The 22,131-nt window shown below is 37.5% G+C and overlaps 1 protein-coding gene across 5 annotated transcripts in view; it reads left to right on the top strand.

Annotated features, from left to right (window-relative positions):
• The window catches only part of WDFY3 (WD repeat and FYVE domain containing 3), a 229,970-nt gene that overhangs the window by 45,607 nt on the left and 162,232 nt on the right, over positions 1–22,131 (top strand). For all 5 annotated transcript variants that reach the window (XM_077765173.1, XM_077765175.1, XM_077765174.1 and 2 more), the window contains exons 2-3: positions 9,279–9,489; positions 20,492–20,615. In XM_077765173.1, coding sequence (XP_077621299.1) covers positions 9,310–9,489; positions 20,492–20,615 — 304 coding nt within the window. In that variant the 5' untranslated portion in view covers positions 9,279–9,309. The remainder of the gene's footprint in view (positions 1–9,278; positions 9,490–20,491; positions 20,616–22,131) is intronic.

A 22,131-nucleotide genomic window follows, 5' to 3' on the forward strand; every position in this document is an offset into this window, starting at 1 on the left:
TGAACCATGAGATCATGACCTGAGCCGGACACTTAACTGACAGAGCCACCAGGCACCCCTTTTTGGGAGAAAGTGACATGGTTATTGTCTTCCATAATCTTTTATTGTCCAGTGTTGGGGGGAAAAAATTAAGAGTTATGTAACACTGAAAAATGCGGTGATAAAGACAGGCACAGGATTGTATGGAGACAAAGAAGGGAGCATCTCTGTCAAATTGGGAGATTGGGTAATGCTTTCTAGAAGAGAGACAGTTGAACTGGGATTTAAGGGGTGATTAATAGGTAAATTAGGGGCCTGGAGCCTCCTTCCCCGTCCCGCCCCCCCCCCCNGTGTGAAGGCACAGCAGGGAGATCTGGTTAAGGCAGGGGATAGGTGCAGTAAAGTGGAAAGGTGGGAGATGAATAGGGTTAGATCTAGGCAGGGGCCACATGATGAAAAGCCTCGAAATTCATACTTTTCCTAAAAGCTATGGGAATCACTTGTACATTCATTCATTTCTACTGAATTTGAGAATTTGAGAAGCACAGACTGTTTTGAGGGACTTTGCAGGTTAGTGAAGATAACTGGTAATTAAGTAAAGAGAAATGATCTTTAAGGAAGTTGGTAACTTGAAGGGTAAATGGTTGTTGATGTCATTGTTTTTTTCCTGCATATGTTTAAGAACAGTGAAGATTATAGTTTCTATAGGATGAGAATTAGAATACATACAAGTTTTTAAGAATTTTATGTACATTTTTGTCTGTGTGAGCAGTAGTAAAACTAGCACATTCAGAATATCTGGACATAAAATCTGATGTTATCTTCTACCAGGTGTATGACCATATGTAAGTAAATCTTAATATTCAGTCACCCATTATCTACTGTGAACTCAATACAACAGTAAGTAAGATTTGGTTCCCACCATTGAGGAAAATTACACATTAACGGGAGTAAATAGTGATATTGGGATAAGTACATTGCAGTAGAATGCGTCTCGACGGCTGTCACTGAGCTCTTGTGCCAGGTATTTATCTTAGTGCTTTTCACGTGGTAGGTAACTCACTTGGTAAATTACATAACAGAAACACTGTGAGGTAGAGTCTGATAATGTCTCTCTTTACACATGAGGAATCTGATGTACAAAGATAGTAACTGACATAGCCAAGTTACATGTCTCCTGCAGCTAGGATTTGAACCCAAGCAATTAATTACAAAACTTGTGTAACCACTATGCTATACTTTTCAATGATGAATATTCTGCAGTAGAGTATCATTAAAGTACCACAGTAGGATAAAATGTAGCACAACACACTCTGCCTGGAGATTTTTGAGAAAGACGTATCTGAAAATGACCTCAGAACTGTTGTAAGGCTGCTAGGAAAAGTGGAGGAGGGGCATCTTTGGTGGATAACACACAAATACACAGGACTCAGAATCCAGGAAGGCTGGGAGATAGATACTTTCAGTGTGGCAGAATTAAGAGCAAGAGAAGTAGCTTAGTAAAAGAGGCTGCAAGTATTGATGGGGCCGGAGTGTATAAAGACTTAGATTAAGGGGTTTCAATTTATTCTTAAGCAATAAGGGAATCAACAGAGGTTTTAAATCAGAATTGATGTGATATCTCCTCTGTTTTTCAGGAGATAATTTAGGAGCTTTAGGTGAGAATACCAGTCACATGTTAATGAGATTTAGACTAATTTTACCATCGATCTTTTCAAAGAAACAGCTTTTTTATCGTTCTTTTGTTTTTCTGTTTTTTTGTTTCGACTTTTGCCCTAATTGTTACTTCCTTTCTTTCTTGAAATTTAAATTGTTCTTCTTTCTCTCTTTTCCTAGGGTAGGATTTTAGCTCGTTTTTCTTTGTAATATATGCATTGATTTCAGCCCAGTGTCCTAGGACCAAGCCCTGTGTTTGGCTCCATACTGAGTGTCGAGCCTGCTTAAGGTTCTCTCTCTCTCTCTCTCTCACTCATTTTGCTTTCCCCAGCTTGTGCATTCTCTCTCTCTCTTTCTCAAAAATAAAATAAGGGAGTATTATTTAATTTTAAATATTTGAGCTTTCTAGCTATCTTATGTTACTGATTTCCTATTTAATTCCATTGTGATTTTAGAGCATACTTTGTATGATTTCTGTTCTTTAAAAATTTTTAAGGTGTATTTATGGCACAATGTGTGATTTTATCTTGAAGTATGCCCCATGTGAGTTTCAGAAGAATGTGTATTCTCTTGTTGGATGGAGTGTTCTATAAATACCAACTGTGGATCCGATTGATTGATAGTACTGTTCAGTAAACTATCTGCATTGATTTCCTGCACACCTGATCCCTGATCTGTCAGTTATTGTAGGAGGGCTGTTAAGTCTCAACTCTAACAGTGGATTTATCTCTTTCTCCCTTTGATTCTATCAGTTTTTGCCTCATGTAGGTTGATATTCTTGGTTAGGCTCATATATGTTAAGGATCGTTACCTTCTTGGAGAATGGACCCTTTCGTTGATATGCCATGCCCCTCTTTATCCCTGATATTTTTGCTTGTTCTGAAGACTGTTCAGCTTTCCTTTGAAGTTAGCATTATGTATCTTTCTCCATCTCTTTACATTTAATCTATTCTGATTACAGTAAAACCTTGGTTTGTGAGCATAATTCATTCTGGAAACATGCTTGTAATCCAAAGCACTTGTATATCAAAGTGAATTTCCCCATAAGAAATACTGGAAACCCAGATGATTCATTCCACAACTCAAAAATATTCATATAAAAATGATTACAATATTGTAATATAATACAAAATAATATACAAAATAGAAGGAAAAATAAACAAATTAACCTGCACTTACCTTTGAAAACTTTCATGGCTAGTGTGAGGGAGACAACACAAAGGAGGGTTATTGTGTAGGATGACTTTCAATATCACTAACAGATGTTGACTACAGTACAGTATTAATAAACTCTTGTCATATACTGTATTTAGTGTAACTGGCAATAAGGCAGCAGAGGAAAGGGTCTATATGTGCAGGAGGCAGCCTGACCTTGACCTAGAGTGAAGCAAAGCATTCCTGAGCTTACTCTTGTATGGAAAAGCAAAGGAGTGTCCATAGATGCTTTGAAGTTGACAAAAAATACATCAGTGACAGTTGCGGGCACCTTCCACTGTGCCCAACCATGTAAAGAACTAACACAGCTCAACACCAAAAAACAAATAATACAATTAAAAATGGGCAGCACACATGAATAGACCTGTTTCCACAAAGACATACAGATGGCCAATAGACAAATGAAAAGATACTCAACATCAGTACTCATCAGAGAAATGCAATCAAAACCACAATGAGATGTCACCTCACACATGTCAGAATGGCTAAAATCAAAAACACAAGAAATAACAAGTAGCCAAGGATGTGGAGAAAAAGGAATCCTGGTACACTGTATGCAAGCTGGTACAGCCACTGTGGAAAACAGTATGAAGGGTCCTCAAAAGACTTAAAAATGGAAATACCATATGATCCAGTCATTTCACTACTAAGTATTTACCCAAAGAAAATGAAAACACTAATTTGAAAAGATATATGCACCCCTTTGTTTACTGCCGCATTATTTACAATGGCCAGGATATGTAAGCAACCCAGGTATCCATCCATAAGTGAATGGATAAAGGAGGTGTGGTGTATATATATACAATGGATTATTACTCCACCATAAAAAAGAGTGAAATGTTGCCATTTGCAACAGCATGGTTGAAGTTAGAGGATAGAATGCTAAGTGAAATATGTCAGAAAGGTAAATACTGTATAATTTCACTCATGTGGAATTTAAGAAGCAAAACAAAGAAAAAAAAAGAGAAGAAAAAACCCAACTCATAACTATAGAGAAGAAACTGATGGTTACTGGAGGCGAGGTAGATGTGATGGGTTAAATAAGTGATGGGCCTAGGGGCACCTGGGTGGCTCAGTCAGTTGAGCATCTGAGCCATGCAGGCGCCCCAACAGTACACTAGTCTTGGTGAGCAGTGTATAGACTTGTTGAATTGCTATATTGTGTACTTGAAACCAGTGTAACACTGTATGTTAATCATACTTGAATTAAGAAGAAGAATACAGGGGCGCCTGGGTGGCTCAGTTGGTAAAGCGTCGGACTTCAGCTCAGGCCATGATATCATGGTTCATGGGTTTGAGCCCCGCATCAGGCTCTGTGCTGACAGCTAGCTCAGAGCTTGGAGCCTGTCTTCTGATTCTGTATCTCCCTCTCTCTCTGATCCTCCCCTCCTCACGCTGTCTCTCTCTCTCTCTCAAAAATAAATAAAACATTAAAAAAATTAAAAAGGGGAGCCTGGGTGGCTTAGTCGGTTTAGCGTCCGACTTTCGCTTAGGTCATGATCTCGCGGTTCGTGGGTTCGAGCCCCGTGTCGGGCTCTGTGCTGACTGCCAGCTCAGAGCCTGGAGCCTGTTTCAGAGTCTGTGTCTCCCTCTCTCTCTGACCCTCCCCTGCTCACGCTGTCTCTCTCTTTCCTAGAAATAAATAAAAATAAAAAAATAAAAATTAAAAAAATTAAAAAATTTAAAAAAAAAGAATACAATTTATTTTACCTTTATTTATTCCTTCCCTGGCATTCCTTTTCCTTTGCTATATAAATGAATTTCTGACCTGTATCATTTTCAGTAAAGACCATACAGCTTTAGGGAGTGAAAAAGGCAGATGTTTCGAAAATTAGGATCTTAAGAGTGAGATTCCACAATTTGAAATTTGAGAAATGGAGAAATTCCTGCCGGTAGTAGGTTTAGCGTTATGGCCCTGAAAGTTTTGGGCCTGCTGATATGCATCTCACTCCTGAGGTCCGTCCCCCCGTCCTGTGCTGTCCTCAGAGGACACTGATAGAGGATGACAGAGCTGAATGACCGGTACTAGAACCTAGTGGAGGCATGTAGAATGCAAAACTGTGTTGACATGAGGCAATCTTCAACTACAGAAGCATCGTGCTATATTCTTTCGTGGGTCTTCTACAAAGGTTAGAAGACAGTTTGCATGAAAATACACTTTCAGAGAAGGCTGGGGATGTCAGGCCAGCCTATAAAATTTATTTTATTTATTTATTCCGTAATATAATTACGCTGTTTTCATCATATCAAATAACCTAACTGCCATTTAACTGTTAGAGTAAATTTGCCTTTGGAGCTCTCAAAACAGCAGTAGAGGCTGTTAGAAGGAGTGGTTCAAGAATGGTGTCAGGGAGATCTCAACAGTGGCTACTCGTACTTGGAAATCATATGTGAAATGTCCTTAAATGGAGGGGAGTTGCTTTTGACTTTGGAATATGCTTTTGTCTATGAAAGGAGAAAATTAAGCACAGCAAAAAGATGCTTTGAGAAGTTGTCCAGTATATGTATGGATGATGAGTATACAGATGGGCTGGGAAGGATGAAGAGATATTGGGAGTAGGTCTTAAGGGTAATTATATTTTGCCATGTAAGTGAGGTGGCAGACCTTATAATATCTTACAGATGAGGCTATAATATGATAAGAGTGTCCTTGTAAGGCAAAAAATGCTTCAACAGGCAGAAAAATTAAATTCTAATTTAGGACCATATCTATAGGTCTTTTTCAATGTATATGTACATTAGATTGTTGGGTTATAGACGCAGTTTATGGGGAACCTCTTCAAGTTTTGTCCTTCGAAAGTGTAAGAAGTTTTGCTTGTACTCTTTACAGTGAAGAAAAAAGTAGGTTATTTTCCACAGAAAGTTTAAGAACAAAATAAAAAGCTGAGAAATTGCTAGTAATTCTTTGTTTTCTCTTAGCAATGTGAGCTATTTGTTTTTTCTCTTGTGGAATTACGGGGCTATTTAGAAAAGCTATTTTAAGCTTTTAGCTGAGCTTCTCAGAGGCAGCTAGTTACTTGACAAATACATTTTTAAAATTTAGGCGATTTATTTGTTTTATACACTTCTATAATTTAAATAATGGCAGAATTTCTAAAGACTTTTGGCAGGGGTAGGGTGTGGGGAGAAGGGTAAAGTATCTAGGATTTTCAAGCATTAACACAAGAGATTTGAGTAAGAAATACTGTCTGGGCTCATAGCAGTAATTATCTCATTGCTATTTAAATAACCCCCTGTTGGCAGGATGGCAGTACAAACACTTTTCCCTGGTGAAACAAAATAGGGTTTGTATTAGCAAACCAGTTCTTATAAAGAATAATCTTTATAAATATTTTGAGAACCTCTAATAACATTATCTCCAAAATAATCATTCTGTGGTGTACCTTATCATTATTATTATTTTATTTTGCATATCTCATCTGCATTTCTTTATAAGCCTCTTGTTGAGCATCTAACAAAGGAATAAATATTTTGTTAATGTTTTATCATTGTGTAAATCTCTAAAACATAGAACTGTAAAGGCTTAATGTTTTCCTTCCTAATGTAAGTGAAAAGATTAAATGTTTCATGATTAAGCTATAAAGGAAGAAAAAAGAATTGTTGAATGTAACTAATGTGCTTGGCAGTTAATAGAAATGAAGTTCTTTTAATATGCATTACAAAAAGGCTGTGAGAAAAGATTTTACAGGTGAGAGAAACCTAGGATTCAAGGGGGTTCACCTGAAGTTACCTGTTTCATGTGGGTGTATTTGTACAGGTTTGACTAAAAAGTGCTTATTCTTTTTAGTCTTTCACTGCTGAGGAGTATGGTAAACATGATAGTTCTTGCCTGAATACCACTTTAAATATAAATATTGGAGTGGAAATGAAGCAATGAACCAGCAACCTAATATGCTTAAGTGTTTCTTGGTAAGTTCGGAGAAAAAGGAATCTGAACTTTTTCCATTACTGCAATTACCTCAGTGAGAAATACCGGTAAACCTACTTAACTGATTGATATATATGCTTTTGTTATCAGATAAATCTTAAATAACGATGGTACAATAGCTTTATTACATCTAATTAATGTTTGTCGTTATGTGATCATGTGTTTTTTTTTTCCAATGAAAGTTGGTTAGTTTAGACTTTTAAGAAAAATCAAAAAGATTTCTTTCCCATTGTAACTGCTACTTGGTGCTAAATCAGCATGCTAGAGTCTCAGTTTTCAAGAAGTGAATAATTTAAAATTGGCACGTGAATATGAGTAAGCTGCAAGGGTACTTGACCAGGAGGTGGGAGGCATGGCTCTCATCTAGTTCTTTATTACTGTGAGATAAGCAAGTTGCTCTTGTCTTGGGGCCTCACTTAAAGGTGGAGTTAATCCTCTTTTCCATCCCCTTGCTTAAGTTAGAATGAAGAGCAAAGGAGAAGGTCTGAAAGTGATTTGAAGCTCTAATTTAGAGTGCTACTTGACTTTTTAAAAAATGACATAGACCTCTTGGAAAGCTGGGATCTCTTGCTTCAAAAACCTTTTTGAAGTGTTAGAGGAACGCACATCTCCTAAATCCTCTCCAGGACTGTCTAGATTATCAACTCTAGCTATGGGCTAAGGAAAAAGAGCAGAGATAAGAATAATCTACAATGTTAGCTGATTATCAAAAGTTTCATAATTTGCTTCAGATTTTATTTTTGTTTTGGGACTCTCCAGGACTGTAAATAGCACATAGGCTTTTTGAATGTATTTGTTTGTTATCTTTATAATTGGAGGACTTAACGTATTTTCCAAGAATGAAATATGCTAAACAGCTTTGAAGTAGACTACCTTTTGTTTGTCATTTTGTGGTCTAGAGGCCTTTGCCCGTGTGTCCGAGCACTCTGCCCCATGATTGGACCCCTCAGAGTATACTAGAGTGTACTGAGTGCCCTCTGCACAGCAGCCACTCAACACAGATGAGCTCTAGGCAGTGTCTGTCTGTTCCTCGCCTGACGTGAGTCACCCCGTGCCTCTTGTGGCATTCAGCTAGACTGCATAACCATGTATCAGTGGCCAAGTACGGAATTCACTCAGAATTCTCAAGGGCAGGCATATTTAAGATGGTAGTTCTTAGAGTTTTAAACATCAGTGGACAGAAGTTTAGTAGGTAAAGCTCTAGCCTTGCAGTAATCTTTCATTTCTTAAGAAATGATCTGCTGGCATATGTAGTTATGCAGCAAAATTAAAAATGAAACTTCAGGTTATTCCTGCTTCTCTACAGGTTAAAAAGCAAATTGTTTTTTGTCTGAGTTCTGTATATTCATCATGTCCACCCAGCTTTCCTGGTTTCTTTTGTAAGATACCCTGTTTTTGTGTCTGAAATTAGCTAATTGCTGGCGCAGTTAGTGGTGGTTGAAAAGGGCTGATAATGCTTCCTGAATGCTTAGTGTTATTGATTCTGCTACCTATTCTAACTCAGTGGTTTGTTTATTTCTTAACTGCAGCTCTAGCCAGGGATACATTTTATGTTGTGATTTGGTATGCATGAATTACCTAAAATAAGTTTCATGAAATAATAATCAGCCATACTATATGTGTTCCAGTATCTTCGGTCTCATTTTTTTAAAGCTTATCATGATCCACTAAATGAATTAACATGACCTGCCAAAGGGTTTCAAAGTATAGTTTGAAAAAGAAGCCTTCAGTTATATGAAAAATTTTACTGTCCCCTTATGATTTGTAAAATATATTGGGATATCATTGTTTTAATCTGCATGTTTTCAAACTATAACAAAGTAGACCCTAAACTGTAATCCTTCATCTAGAAAAAAAATTAATTAAAAATAGAAAGTTTCAGGGGCTCCTGGGTGGCTCAGTCAATTAAGCATCTGACTCTTGGTTTCAGGTTGGGTCATGATCTCATGGTTCGTTGGTTCAATTCCCAAATCAGGCTCCACACTGACAGTGCAGAGCATATTTGGGATATTCATATTCTCCCTCTCTTTCTCAAAATAAATAAATAAATAGACTTTTAGAAAAATAGAAAGATTTATGTTTTTTGGGGGGGTGCAGTTTTTTGTTGTTACTGTTTGGATGTTTGAGGTGAGGGTGAACTTTCTAGTCTTCTTTTACATATGCTCAGCCATCAAGCAACATATTAATAGTGAGATATGTGATCCCTTTATTTGTTGAAATTCATATGACTGAATTGGAAACATTTGTTACTTGTTCAATTAACATTTTATATATTATACAAATTGTGTCAAAGCCAGTAGGGATATTGGGTACCATGATTCCTACTTTGTCAGTTAGGGGGGACTTATCAAAATTACCTTTGCCTCTCTATCTTTTCTATTTAAAGTAGTGGAAGATATATTTCAAATAGAATTTTGTGTTTTTTCTTACTTTTTCTAAGCTCTTGACCTGGTCAGGATGATGACATTTTGACTGTCTGTGTATGAACATCTTCCCACAGAATTAGAAGAGTTTATCACCCACCAGCCAAGATGAACATGGTGAAGAGGATCATGGGGCGACCAAGGCAGGAGGAGTGCAGCCCCCAGGACAACGCCTTAGGACTCATGCACCTCCGCCGTCTCTTCACTGAGCTGTGCCACCCTCCCCGGCACATGACTCAGAAGGAACAAGAGGAGAAGCTGTACATGATGCTGCCAGTGTTTAACAGGGTAGGTCCAGGGTGCCAGAACCAGGCCTTCCAGGACTGGATGGCACTGCAGGAATTTTAAGGTTCTAATAAATCACAGGTAGGAAGAAAAATGATAGAATAAGTTTTTAAGAAGCTTGATGTTTTCATACCTTCCTTTCAATTTGCTTTCAAGCCCATGACTTGATCTGAGGCCTGGTCAGGGTGAACTCCATTTGGTTCTAACAGATGAAGACTGAACATTCTGTAAAATGTTCTTATAATGGTTGGGTTGAGTTTTGGAAGAGGGATAGGTTGTAAATTACCACTTGTTATTTCCATTGTTTTTTGCAGTGATGGTTTATTGCACCAAATGATGTGATTGCCCAAGTGTTTTGTCCACTTTACACAGTCATCTCAGTTCACTTTGTTGTTTGGCAGGTTTTCTGTAAGAGTATTTGAAAGAGGGTAGATGTAGGCCCTACAGACTGTAAATAGAGTTAATTTTAAAATGTATTTTGTCATGGTGATTACATGTAGCCATCTTGGTGGGGATATTTAAAATAATTTTTAAATTTCTATCAAAGGTATATAAGTACCTAGTTTACAAAGTCCGGTGGTTCCACAGGGCTTTTAGATGCCCCACACTCTCCACTGCCAAATGATGGTACGACTTTTAGCTCTTTCAACACTGAAGGGCACCCTTGGAAAGACAGTTGTCCTTAAATCTGTAGGGATCCGGGGAAGTCTCCTTCAAGAATGTAATGTGATTCATGAGGCATTAAAAGATAAGCATTAGCCCAATTGGAATTAACTGGGCTAAATTAACAAAGAAGGTAATTAGTGTAAGAGGCTAAAGTATGAGTCAAGATAAAAGGCAACAAGCATTTTAATATATGCCAGCATCTATAAGGAGTCAAGAAATTGATTTTATGTGAGGAGGAGCAAAAATAAGATTGTCAAGGGGCGNTGTCAAGATTGATAGGCACGTCATGGTAGGTTTACATGTTGTATTAGGAGCTAATCTGGAGGCATGCAGAGCCAAGGAAGTATNTGTCAAGATTGATAGGCACGTCATGGTGGGTTTACATGTTGTATTAGGAGCTAATCTGGAGGCATGCAGAGCCAAGGAAGTATTTTAAGCAATAGAATCAGAGAGTAGAAGGGACCAATGCAAGCTATCTCCTAGGTTTCTAATTTGGGAAACTGGGTGAATGTTTTTCCCAGTAGCTGAGAAAGAAAGATTTCTAAGATAGATTCAATGTGGGTCATTGAACCTGAACTATTTGCAAGTTTCCCACGTGGATGTATTCAGTAGGCAGTTAGAAGCTCAGGTAGGGAATTTGGCTGCATATGTGCTTTTTGGACTCTGGCACAGATGGGGTGGTTGATACCTTGGAAGGGGATAGAGATTACTCATGGCTTATACTGCCAAGTGAGAAGAGCAGTAGGCTAAGGATGAACCATGGAGAGTACGAATGACTGATGAAAGGAGGGGAACCCATAAAGGATACAGAATAAGAGATAGTCAGTACAAAAGGGATCAGGAGGGGGTGGTTATAGGGCTTAAAAGATAAATGTAAGAAGAGAGAGAGTAGTAAGATACTAGAATGGTGGAACCAGAAAAACAGTTGAGAAGTGAATGGGAGATAAAAAGAGACAGTAACTATATATTGGGCTTATAGAAATTTGAAAGGAAAGAGAACAAAAGAGATGGATGGATGTGAACTTGGCTACAAGAGGGTGGGTATTTTTGTTCTGTGTTTTTTGGTGGTTTTTTTTTTTTTTTTGGAAGTTTCTAGTGTTTTGCTTTGTTTGTAAAGATGGAGGAAATCCAGGCTCATAAAGAGAAGGGAAGAAACCAGCAAAGGAGAAAATTAGGAAATTTCCAAGAGTGAAATTGATTGAGGGAGGAGAACAAGGAGTCAAATTCTAGGGAGGCAGGTGAGCCTTCAGAAGGAGAAAGACACTTATTTCATCCTAGAGGAGAGCACATCATGTTGGGTGTGAATATGATTGTAGTTAAGGAGGTGGGAAGTAGAATAAGATATTGCTTGATGACCTCGATTTCTTGTAGTAATCAACAGAAGATGTGGTCTGTTAAGAGCCTTGGAGTAAGTTGAGGGGGCTTAAGGAAATTGTGTTGGTTTGGAATATTAGAGGGAAGAGAGAGAGTTGAAAGGGATGGTAAAAGAATTGAAGGATATTGAGGGTCCAGGGAAAGTTGGAGATGATAAGTTTGTACTGGATCTTATCCTTGTGGGTGTGTGATTTTTCTCTTACAGGCACTCAGTAGCATGTGTGCAAAAGTAGAGGAGGCACACAGACACATTTATTGGGATTAAAGTTTTGTTGACTGGTGTGGCAGAAGGGAAGGCGTAGAAGGAGCAGCTTAGTAAGAGATCAGTTCACATATCACCCATCCGGTTGGTAGAATAGAGGAGAGGGTGTAAACATTAATACATTTAGAGGATGTTAATTTTTTTAATCTATGGAATAAGAGGCTGAGAATGATGCAGGGAGAGGATGGTAGAGTAGGAACACGAGGAGAGGTGGGGAAAGGTTTAAAATAGCTGTTTTGAAAATGAGGGAGAGAAGGGATTACGGGCAAGCCATTTTTTCGGGCCCTGGTGAGGTAACCATCATTAATTTTTATTGGAATCTGTTCTGGGAAGTTGTTTGTTTCTTTTTTTAATCTTTTTATTTTTGTTTTACCTCAGTGTCATGATGTACTATTGCCTACTGAATAGTTTGAGGTAATTTCCTTCTCTCAGGCTTACACACATTTACAAAGTGATGATAATGTAGAGAATAGTTAGGGCAGTTGTTGTTCTCAGACATTAACATAAATTAATAAGTAATAACCTATATATGTATCCCATGTATTTCATCAGGCTTCTACAGCTAGTCCACGTGAGGCTTAGACTGGAAGAATCATACTGATATTTGTGTTTTGTTTTGTTTTTAAAGCAGACTTGAGATGCGATATTGCTTAGACTCTTTGACTTTGTTCTTTTGTGTTGTCATTTCTTTCAAGTTTTTGTTTTTTTTTAATTTAAAATTTCTTTTCTTCAAGTTTTTATTTAAATTTTAGTTAACATACAGTGCAATATTGGTTTCAGGAGTAGAATTCAGTGATTCACCACTTAACAGCTAGTAACACCGAGTGGTCATTCCACAAGTGCCCTCCTTAATGCCAGTCCCTCATCTAGCCCATCCCTCACCTACTTCCCTCCATCAGGCCTCAGTTCTCTATAGCCAATAGTCTCTAATGGTTTGTTTCCTGCTCTCTCTATCTCTCTCTCTTTTTTCTTTTTACCCCTTCCCATATGTTCATCTGTTTTGTGTCTTAAATCCCACATATGAGTGAAATCATATATTTTTCTTTCTCTAACTGACTTATTTTGCTTAGTATAATACATTCTGCTTCTATCCACATCATTGCAAATGGCAAGATTTCATTTATTTTGATGGCTGGGTAATATTCCCATTATACATACCACTTCTTTATCCATTCATGAGTCCATGGATATCTGGGCTCTTTCCATAATTTGGCTTTTGTTGATAGTGCTGCTATAAACATCAGAGTACGTGGATCCCTTCTAATCTGTATTTTTGTTTCCCTTGGGTAAATACCTAGTAGTGCAATTGCAGGCTCATAGGGCGGTTCTATTTTTAACATTTTTGATGAACCTCCTTACCATTTTCCAGAGTGGCTCCACCAGTTTGCTCCCACCAACAGTGCAAAAGGGTTCCCCTTTCTCCACATTCTTGCCAAAATTTGCTGTTTCTTGTGTTGTTAATTTGAGCCATTCTGACAGGTGTGAGGTGATATCTCATCATAGTTTTGCTTTATATTTCCCTGATAAGTGGTGATGTGCATCTTTTCATGTGTTTGTTAGCCATCTAGATGTCTTTTTTGAAAAAGTGTCTATTCATGTCTTCTGCCCATTTCTTCACTGATTATTTGTTTGTTTGTTTGTTTGTTTTTTTTTTGGGTGTTGAGTTTGCTAAGTTCTTTTTGTATTTTGGATACTAACCCTCTATCAGATATTTCATTTACCAATAACTTCTTCCATCCCACAGCTGTCTTTTATAGTTGTTCTTTGTTTCTTTTACTGTCCAGAAGCTTTTTATCTTGATGAGGTCCTAGTAGTTCATGTTTGCTTTTGTTTCCCTTGCCTCTGGCAACGGGTCTAGTAAGAAGTTGCTAAGGCCAGGGTCAGTGAGGTTTCTATCTGTGTTGTCCTCTAGGATTTTGATGGTTTCTTGTCTCAAATTTAGGTCTTTCATCCAGTTTGAATTTATTTTTGTGTATGGTGTAAGAAAGTGGTCCAGCTTCATTCTTCTGCATATTGCTGTCCAGTTTTCCCAGATTTGTTGAAGAGCCTGTCTTTTTTTCTATTGGATAGTCTCTCCTGCTTTGACAAAGATTTAGTTTGACAACTAAAGTTGTCCATATAGTTCTCAGTCCATTTCTGGGTGTTCTCTTCCATTGGCCTGTGTCAAGTCAAAACATTTTTCATTGCCTGAATAAAAGCACATAGATATGCATTGCCTTATGCCTCTAATACAGTGAGTGAAATAAATATCATAAAGATCAGTCAGCTTTTAACTAATGGATTATTATTAACAAACTAAAAGTGTCCTTAGATAAGACATCCCATCCATTGAGTTTTGAAATAAATATATAGCCATATTTATTTAGTGTTCAACCATTTATACAGGAACATTTTCTACTGCTAAGAAGTAGGTTTGATGAAAGAATAGATCAGTAGGGCTCTAGAATTCCTACCATGATTGCTAAAAATGAATCGTACTATCAATTTTTGAGACTGCTTGATTCGTGCTAAATCGCAAATAAACCATATTGATTGCAGTGAGACATGGACATGTGTCTATCTACAGAATCATTTTTAAAATGTGCTCAAAACTAATTTGACAATAAACTATTTGTAAAAAAAAATAAATAGAAGAAATAAGTCAGGCAGAGAAGGACAGATATCATATGTTTGCACGTATAGGAGGATTAGGAGGAACTTGACGGAGGAACAAGGGGGAGAAGAAGGGCGGAAATGGTGGGGGAAAGGGAGAGAGGCAAACCATGAGAGACTCTTGAATGCTGACAAAAACTGAGGACTGATGGATGTGGGGGGGAGGGGGGATGGGCATGGAGGAGGACACGTGGGGATGAGCACTGAGTGTTACGTGGAAACTAATTTGACAATAAACTATTTTAAAAAAAAATATGATCTACAAAAAAAAATAAAATGTGCTCAGTAGTGTTATTTCAGTATGTGATTTTTGACTTTAAGGGACACAGGTTGAGAAACGACATGTGTTGAGTCCTTTTTCTGGGCCAGGGCTCATGCTGAGGTCATCAGCTGCCTCCCATGGCTGCTATCACAGTCCTGCAAGGAGGCTGCTGCTGTCCTCTCACGGATTCGCTCCATCAGAAAGATGCTGGTGGAGTCTGAGAATACCTGAATAACGTTTATACAGCATTCTTAAAAATAATTAACTGTTTTAGTCATAAGAACAAAAGCTTATTGAGAAAATACTTGATTTAAACTATTCAAAAATGAATGACATTTTAGTCATCTAAAAATCAACTGCCATTGTTAATTACCATGGTGTATGTTTTCATGCATCATTGTGTGTTTTGTTTCAGTTATTTTTTAATGTTTATTTATTTTTGAGAGTGAGCAAGGGAGCACCAGAGAAAGAAGGGGATGGAGGAACCGAAGTGGGCTCTGTGCTGACAGCAGAGAAAGCCAGATGCGGGCCTCAAACTCTTGAACTGCAAGATCATGACCTGAGCTGAAGTTGGATGCTCAACCATCTGAGCCACCCAGGCGCCCCACTTCATTTTGTCTTTTAAAATATAATCTTATAACTAGATCTTCTTTTAGAAACTTCCTTTATTTTTGAATTGTTTATATTTGAGAAACACCTAAGTTGAATATGTTGTTTTTCTTTTTTTATCCTTTACAAGTGACCTTACTATGTTATCTTTTTTTAATTTTTATTTTTGAAAGAGAGAGTGTGAGTGGGGAAGGGCAGAGAGAGAGAGGGAGAGAGAGAGAGACAGAGACAGAGAGAGACAGAGAATCCCAAGCAGGCTTCGCGCTGTCAGCGCAGAGCACAACGTGTGGCTCAGTCCCACGAACCGTGAGGTCATAACCAGAACTAAAATCAAGAGTCAGATGCTTCATCAATGGAGCCACCCAGCTGCCCCGACCTTTACTTTTAAAATTGTTGCCTTTAAAGAAAGAATACTCAAGTTTAGAACCAAAGGAGAGATCTGGAGTAACAGACAGGTGAACTCTTTACACTTTTACAGCTTTGTATTTACATATATACAGCTTAGTACTTATTCCGTCATACCAATACAGTTGATTTTGGAGAATGTAGCTTAGGTCTGTGCCACGAAGAATTTGCTAAATTCACATCTGAAATGGCTATATTTTCTTATCCATTCATTGGCAAAGCTTGGCAGTTGCAAGCCCCATGCGGAGCAGATAAGTGTGCCTGTTCCCATGAGGCAGGCATATCCGTCCCAAAGGAGAGAAGGGATTGAGCCAGCCATCTTGGTTTCTTTTCTCCTGAGTCTTGGTCCTTCTTAGAAACAAGGAGGATATACTTATTTTCCTATTCATTTATATTAATTGATATTAATATTTTAAATATTATAATTGGAAATAATACAATTTTATCTTCATTGTTAATTTTTTTAAATGTTTATTTATTTTTGAGAGAGAGAGACATAGACAGAGCATGAATGGGGAAGGGGTGGAGAGAGAGAGGGAGACACAGAATTCAAAGCAGGCTCCAGGCTCTGAGCTGGCAGTCTGCTGGGACTCGAACTCACAAACTGTGGATGTCATTACCTGAACTGAAGTCAGACGCTTTAACCAGTTGAGCCACCCAGGCGCCCTAGTTGTTAATTTTTAAAAATCTGTTATATATTTGTGGGAAATTATCCCAGGACTACTGATGGTCATTACATTGTAACTTAATTTTAGATATATGTTTGGGAAAGAAAACACACCATTTTAGAAAACTTTTTAAAAATTCCAACCTCTCTTTTATTAGTCATATTTAATACATTTTTATTTGAGTAGCTTCACTCAGCAACAAGTATATATTGTGTTTCTGTTTTGTGCATGCCATTAAATAACACCATTTATTCTCCCTGAGTATGTCAGAAATATTTAGATGAGGAACTGCTAGGAAACCTTCTGTAATTCAGGTGGATATTGAAAATGACTCTCTGAAAAGGAGTCTAACCATGCTGTTCCCCTCGTAAGGTGAAACTTTGTAAGGTGACAGTGATAGGGTTCATGCAGAGTTTAAGTGAGACAATGTACTGAGCGATTAAGAGCATGCCTTGGAATTTGGTCTAATTTTAAATTCTGTCTCCACCACCTCCTGGCTTAAGTTGTTTAACTTCTCTAAGGTGTAGTAGTTTCCTTATCCATAAAACAAGGACACTGTATAGGATTTTATTAGCTTTAAATGGCATTACATGTCTGGTTTTTGAATAGTGCTAGGCATTATAAATGCTCATTTCATGGTAACTATTATTTTTTCATTGAATTTGCTGGATGGCATGTTTGTTCCTCACTAATGTTTGTTTGTTTCTTTTATTCCGAGTTACAAATCTCACATGTACATTGTAGAATTCATTTCTTCTGAGATGAGTGTATTACCTGTCAGTCTCTTGCTTGGCTCTCTTTGTTGGCAGTTGGGGAAATGGAGAACCAGAAAAATTGGACCAGTAGTCTCTGAGGGTGAGGAGAATCCAAGTCTCCTCTGGCTCCCAGCTCCATGTTCTATCTTCTGTAGCTCACATTTGAGTACATGATTGAAGCACTGTGTATTTACAGGAAATACCATTATTGGTAGAAGGTGGTTAAATACATACCCAATATTTTTAGAGTTAATTGTTGAAGTTAATCACAGAAAAATCTACTGTCTTCTCTGCTGCCTTATCTTGCGTATTTTCCATCTCCTAAAAAACATCCCAGCCCCTCAATTCCTCACCTGCCCCAATCTCGCGTCCACTTGCAGGTCTTACGCAGCTCGTCTCACTGCCCAAACCCTCTCTCTCTCAGGCACTCTGAAACGTGACTTGTCTCGTCATTCATTGTCACCCCTTCATGTCAGCATCTTCTCAGAGAGACCTTCTCTGACAGCCTTTCCCCTCAACAGGCAGGCATTCCCCTCCTGTTACTCTGTTTCCTTTCTTTAGAACATACCACTAGTGTAATTTTCATTCTTAATTTAATGTTTGTCTCCTGTACTAAAAAGTGAACTCCATGAGCACAGGAATCCTCTTTGCTTCATTTACCTTTGTATTCACAGCTCTGTTTGTACTCATGACTCCAAATATTGCCTGGCATATGTAGGAGAGCAGTGAATATTTATGAGTGAATAAATGAAAGAATGAATCACTAGACTAAAAATTGTTTATGTCAAAGGAGCAAGTGCTGTTCACTTCAGATCAGTGGATAGGACATACTCTTTTTCCATAATACTGATTTTGAATTGGTCAGTTCAAGCAAGACCCATCTTTTGAAAAAAGTTTCCTATGGAAATAAAGCAGCAAATAATCAGGATTTGTGTGAAAAGTTACATTTTTAACAATGGATTATTCACTTAGGGTGAAGACTGCTTGAATAACCGTATCCTTACACTGTATAAGAAATTATCTATTTATTTTATTAACTTGCCTTAATAACTCTTAAGATAATTCTTAGGAGCTAAATATATATATATTCTGAATCTTAGAAATATATGCCTTGTTTAGGTCAGTTTGACAAAAGGCCTAATAATTGCCTGAGCAACATAAACAATTGTTTTATAAACAGCAGTTACATACATCTCTGTAGGATGGCTATTCTACATTATTTTTTAAATAATTTAAATTTAAATTTAAAGTATGTGTCATTAGGCTTTTCAATGTCTTTTTTTTTTTTTTTTTAGTTTATTATTTTGAGAGAGAGAAAAGGGAAAAGAGATGGAGAAAAAGAAAAAGAGAGTGGGGAAAGGGACAGAGAGAGAGAGACCACGTGGGGGAAGGGCAGAGTAAGAATTCCCAGAGAACCCCAATCTGTGGGCTGATGGCACTGAGCCTGATTTGGGGCTTCATCCCGTGAATTGTGAGATCATGACCTGAGCCAAAATCGAGAGTTGGACGCTCAACTGACTGAACCACCCAGGTGCCCCTTGGCTTCTCAGTTTCTAATCTGGCTCCAGTTTGTTTGTGAAAGAATATGGGTCTTATTAATAGGTGACACAGTTTAGCTGTAAGCACTACATTTATCAATATCTCAGCAGAAAAAACAATTTATTGAGGTCTTGAAAAGTACAGTTTATTCTCTGAGATAATGTTAAATTACTTCTGTGTCAAGTTAATGAACAGTCTTCAGACATCTGAGCAAAAAGTATGTCCTATAAAATTGATTTCTTCAGCTCAGTTTGAGGGAGGTTGTAAGGAATATAGTATCTGTTGTAAGAATGTAGAAAACATTTCTGTTACAAGAATATTAAATTAATGAGTTATATCTTTTTTTAAAGATCCTTGGAAGGAAATTTTTTACTATAGTATGAAAATAGAGATACTTAAGGGCATTGTGAACTGTGTTATTCAGTAGATTTTCTCTTGTGTATATTTGAGCCAAAATTTATGACCAAAACATGGCAAGTAGAGAGGTCTTTTGGTGTTAGATTTTTAGTCTTTTTTTTCCTCATCCATTTCCTAGGCAAGGTTTTATTTCCTTGTTTTCTTTATTTTAATTTTTTAATGTTTTATTTATTTTCAAGAGGAAGTGGGGGAGAAGGGCACAGAGACAGGGAGACACAATCTGAGGCAGACTTCAGGCTCTGAGCTGTCCACTCAGAGCCCAATGCAGGGCTTGAACTCATGAACCACGAGATCATGACCTGAGCAGAAGTCAGATGCTTAATCGACTGAGCCGCCCAGGCGCCCCTCTTCCTTACTTTTAGTTTATGTTTTTATGGTACAGTTTATGTGTCCTTCAATGCTACTTAAATGTTCTCTAGACTTTGTTGTGTGTGGAGACAGCATATAAATGAACATTCATATTTAGGGAACATCCCTGTAAATTAAGGCAAGGTAGAATACAAAGATGAATAATCAATGTTCCCCCTGCCCCAGAAAATAAGATGTGCTCCCTCCCTTTATAGTGACTTTTGACCAGATAATAAGAATACAAAATACTGTGATGAGTATTTTAATAGAGAGCTGTTATAATAGTTTTACAAGACAGGATTTTCTTTTAGCTATAAAGAACATTTTTTAAAACAATATTTCAGGATACATTCAGTTATATTGCCATTATAATTCCATTTCTTTTCCTATGATCGTTGGTCCAGGTCTCATTTTCTCGTTCTCCTTGCTGACCCCACATTGGTTTATCTTCAATTATGTATTCTAAAGTTCTTGTATCTTAGATTTTTATGAAAACGTGTATTTTGTGACCTTATTATTCATTTTCTTTATTCTAGTCTTTTTCCTACCAGTCTTCTTTTGGGAATTGTTGTGGTTAGAATTTAGAAATTCTGAGCTATATATAACATGAATTTAGTGAATTCTATATTCAGCCTAGGACTTAGCCATAGATAAAACCCTGCTTTTCACCATCTGATGTATGCTAGGTACCCCATTGAAAAACCTTGGAATTTTTCTCTAAATTCCTAATTTAGATCTTCCCAGAGAAACCTTATACTTTCTAAAGTTTATCAATAAGGTCGGTTCACATTTTATAGATAACTAGTCTTGGCTTTTTTAGATTTCATTTATTTAATTATTCAAAAGATTATATAATATATACTAGGAAATGTGGCTACGTGTGATTTATGGAAAGAGCTGTATTTTAAACATATTATTCAGATTCAAAATAGCTGTGTAAGAATACTTTTCTGACTTGATTTTCAAGTCATTCCACACTTAGAAATTCACAGAATGAAAGACAGAAGTTTACAATGCTTCAGTAAAATTGTCATTTTTTTCATCCCAGGTTTTTGGAAATGCTCCGCCAAATACAATGACAGAAAAATTTTCTGACCTTCTGCAGTTCACAACCCAAGTCTCACGACTGATGGTGACAGAAATTCGAAGGAGAGCATCAAACAAATCCACAGGTATTTTTACTGAAACCAGCAAAAGCCATTTGAATGGGCAGTTTGGTAAAAAAGTGCTGTTAAAATTAAACAGAAAATTGACCCAGTTTTATCCATGTGAGTTTCTTGCCCTCCGTGTGGAATTTAATTACCCTTCCCCGTTCCCATTCTCATAGTCATCTCTGCTTTGGGTGGTTCCACATATCCCAGGTGGAGCGCTGGTACTCAAGGCCACTGTCCTTGGACCTACCACCCTCACCCTGTTGCCCCAACAATACTGTTTCCTTCTGAACAAAATCAAATTCCTAGGGTGACATTCAAAGCAAACCCAGGATCTGGCCATAAGTATTTTTTTTTTTTCAGTCTACCTTTTTATTTCTTGTTTTCCTTTCTATATATCAACCAAACCGAGCTGCTTCTAGTCCCAAACCTATCTGTGCTCTTATTTTTATCCTTTTGTTACGATGCTTCTCCCAGAAGGGAGAATCATCCTCCATCCCAGCGTGTCTGCGTCCTTGAAGCTTGGATTAACTCACACTTCTCTGATGGAATGTCTCTCGACTCCCTTAATCAAAGGAAAAACTTTCTGTTCGGAGCTACTCTTTGTTCCTCAACACCATCAGTGGTTATTTGTGTGTGTCTTTATCTTCCTAGTAGACCATAAATTATTTTGGGGCCTTTGTATAACTTGTGATCTACACATACAGTAAGCTTTTATGAATGCTGCCTGAAAATTCTTATTTGTCATTCGGTGATTTCAGACTTCATAAAGTATCATCCCTTTATTCAAGATTAAAATACGCTTTCTTGATGTTATTTACCTTTAGTCATTTTTTACATTAGCAACATGTGTGATGGATCTTTAATCTTGATTTTATTATTTTGGTTGTGTAATGGTTGTTTGAGTGATAGCTTTCTTATTTTGAAGCTTATTTTAGACTGATAAATTGATTTAAATTCTGTTTATAATGTCCCCTTGGACAGTCACTTATCTTTTCAGCCCATCAAATTATTTTTCCAGTAGTAACAGTAATGGTTTTCTTATGTAATTTTTTTAAAAGTTTATTTATCTTGAGAGAGTCTGAGAGGGCATGAGCAAGGGAGGGAGGGAGGGAGAGAGAGAGAGAGCGAGCGAGAGAGAGAGAGAGAATGTGAATGAGAGAATCCCAAGCAGGTTCTACATGGTCAGTGCAGAGCCTGACATGGGGCTCGAACCCATAAAACCATGAGATCATGACCTAGAAATCAAGAGTTGAACGCTCAACCGACTGAGCCACCGAGGCACTCCTATAATCTTTTTTTAAATTTAGTTTTATTAAAATTATATAGGCACATAGTTTTGGGGTTTTTTTTTTTTAAGTTTATTTTTTGAGAGAGAAAGGGAGACAGAGCACAAGTGGGAGAGGGACAGAGAGAGAATCCCAAGTGGGTTCCTTGTGGACAGCACAGAGCCTGACACAGGGCTCGATCTCATGAACTGTGAGATCATGACCTAGCTGAAATGAAGAGTCAGATGTTTAAACCACTGAGCCACCCA

Source organism: Crocuta crocuta, unplaced genomic scaffold (genome assembly GCF_008692635.1).
Source record: "Crocuta crocuta isolate KB4526 unplaced genomic scaffold, BGI_CrCroc_1.0 scaffold134, whole genome shotgun sequence".
Lineage (NCBI taxonomy): Eukaryota > Metazoa > Chordata > Mammalia > Carnivora > Hyaenidae > Crocuta > Crocuta crocuta.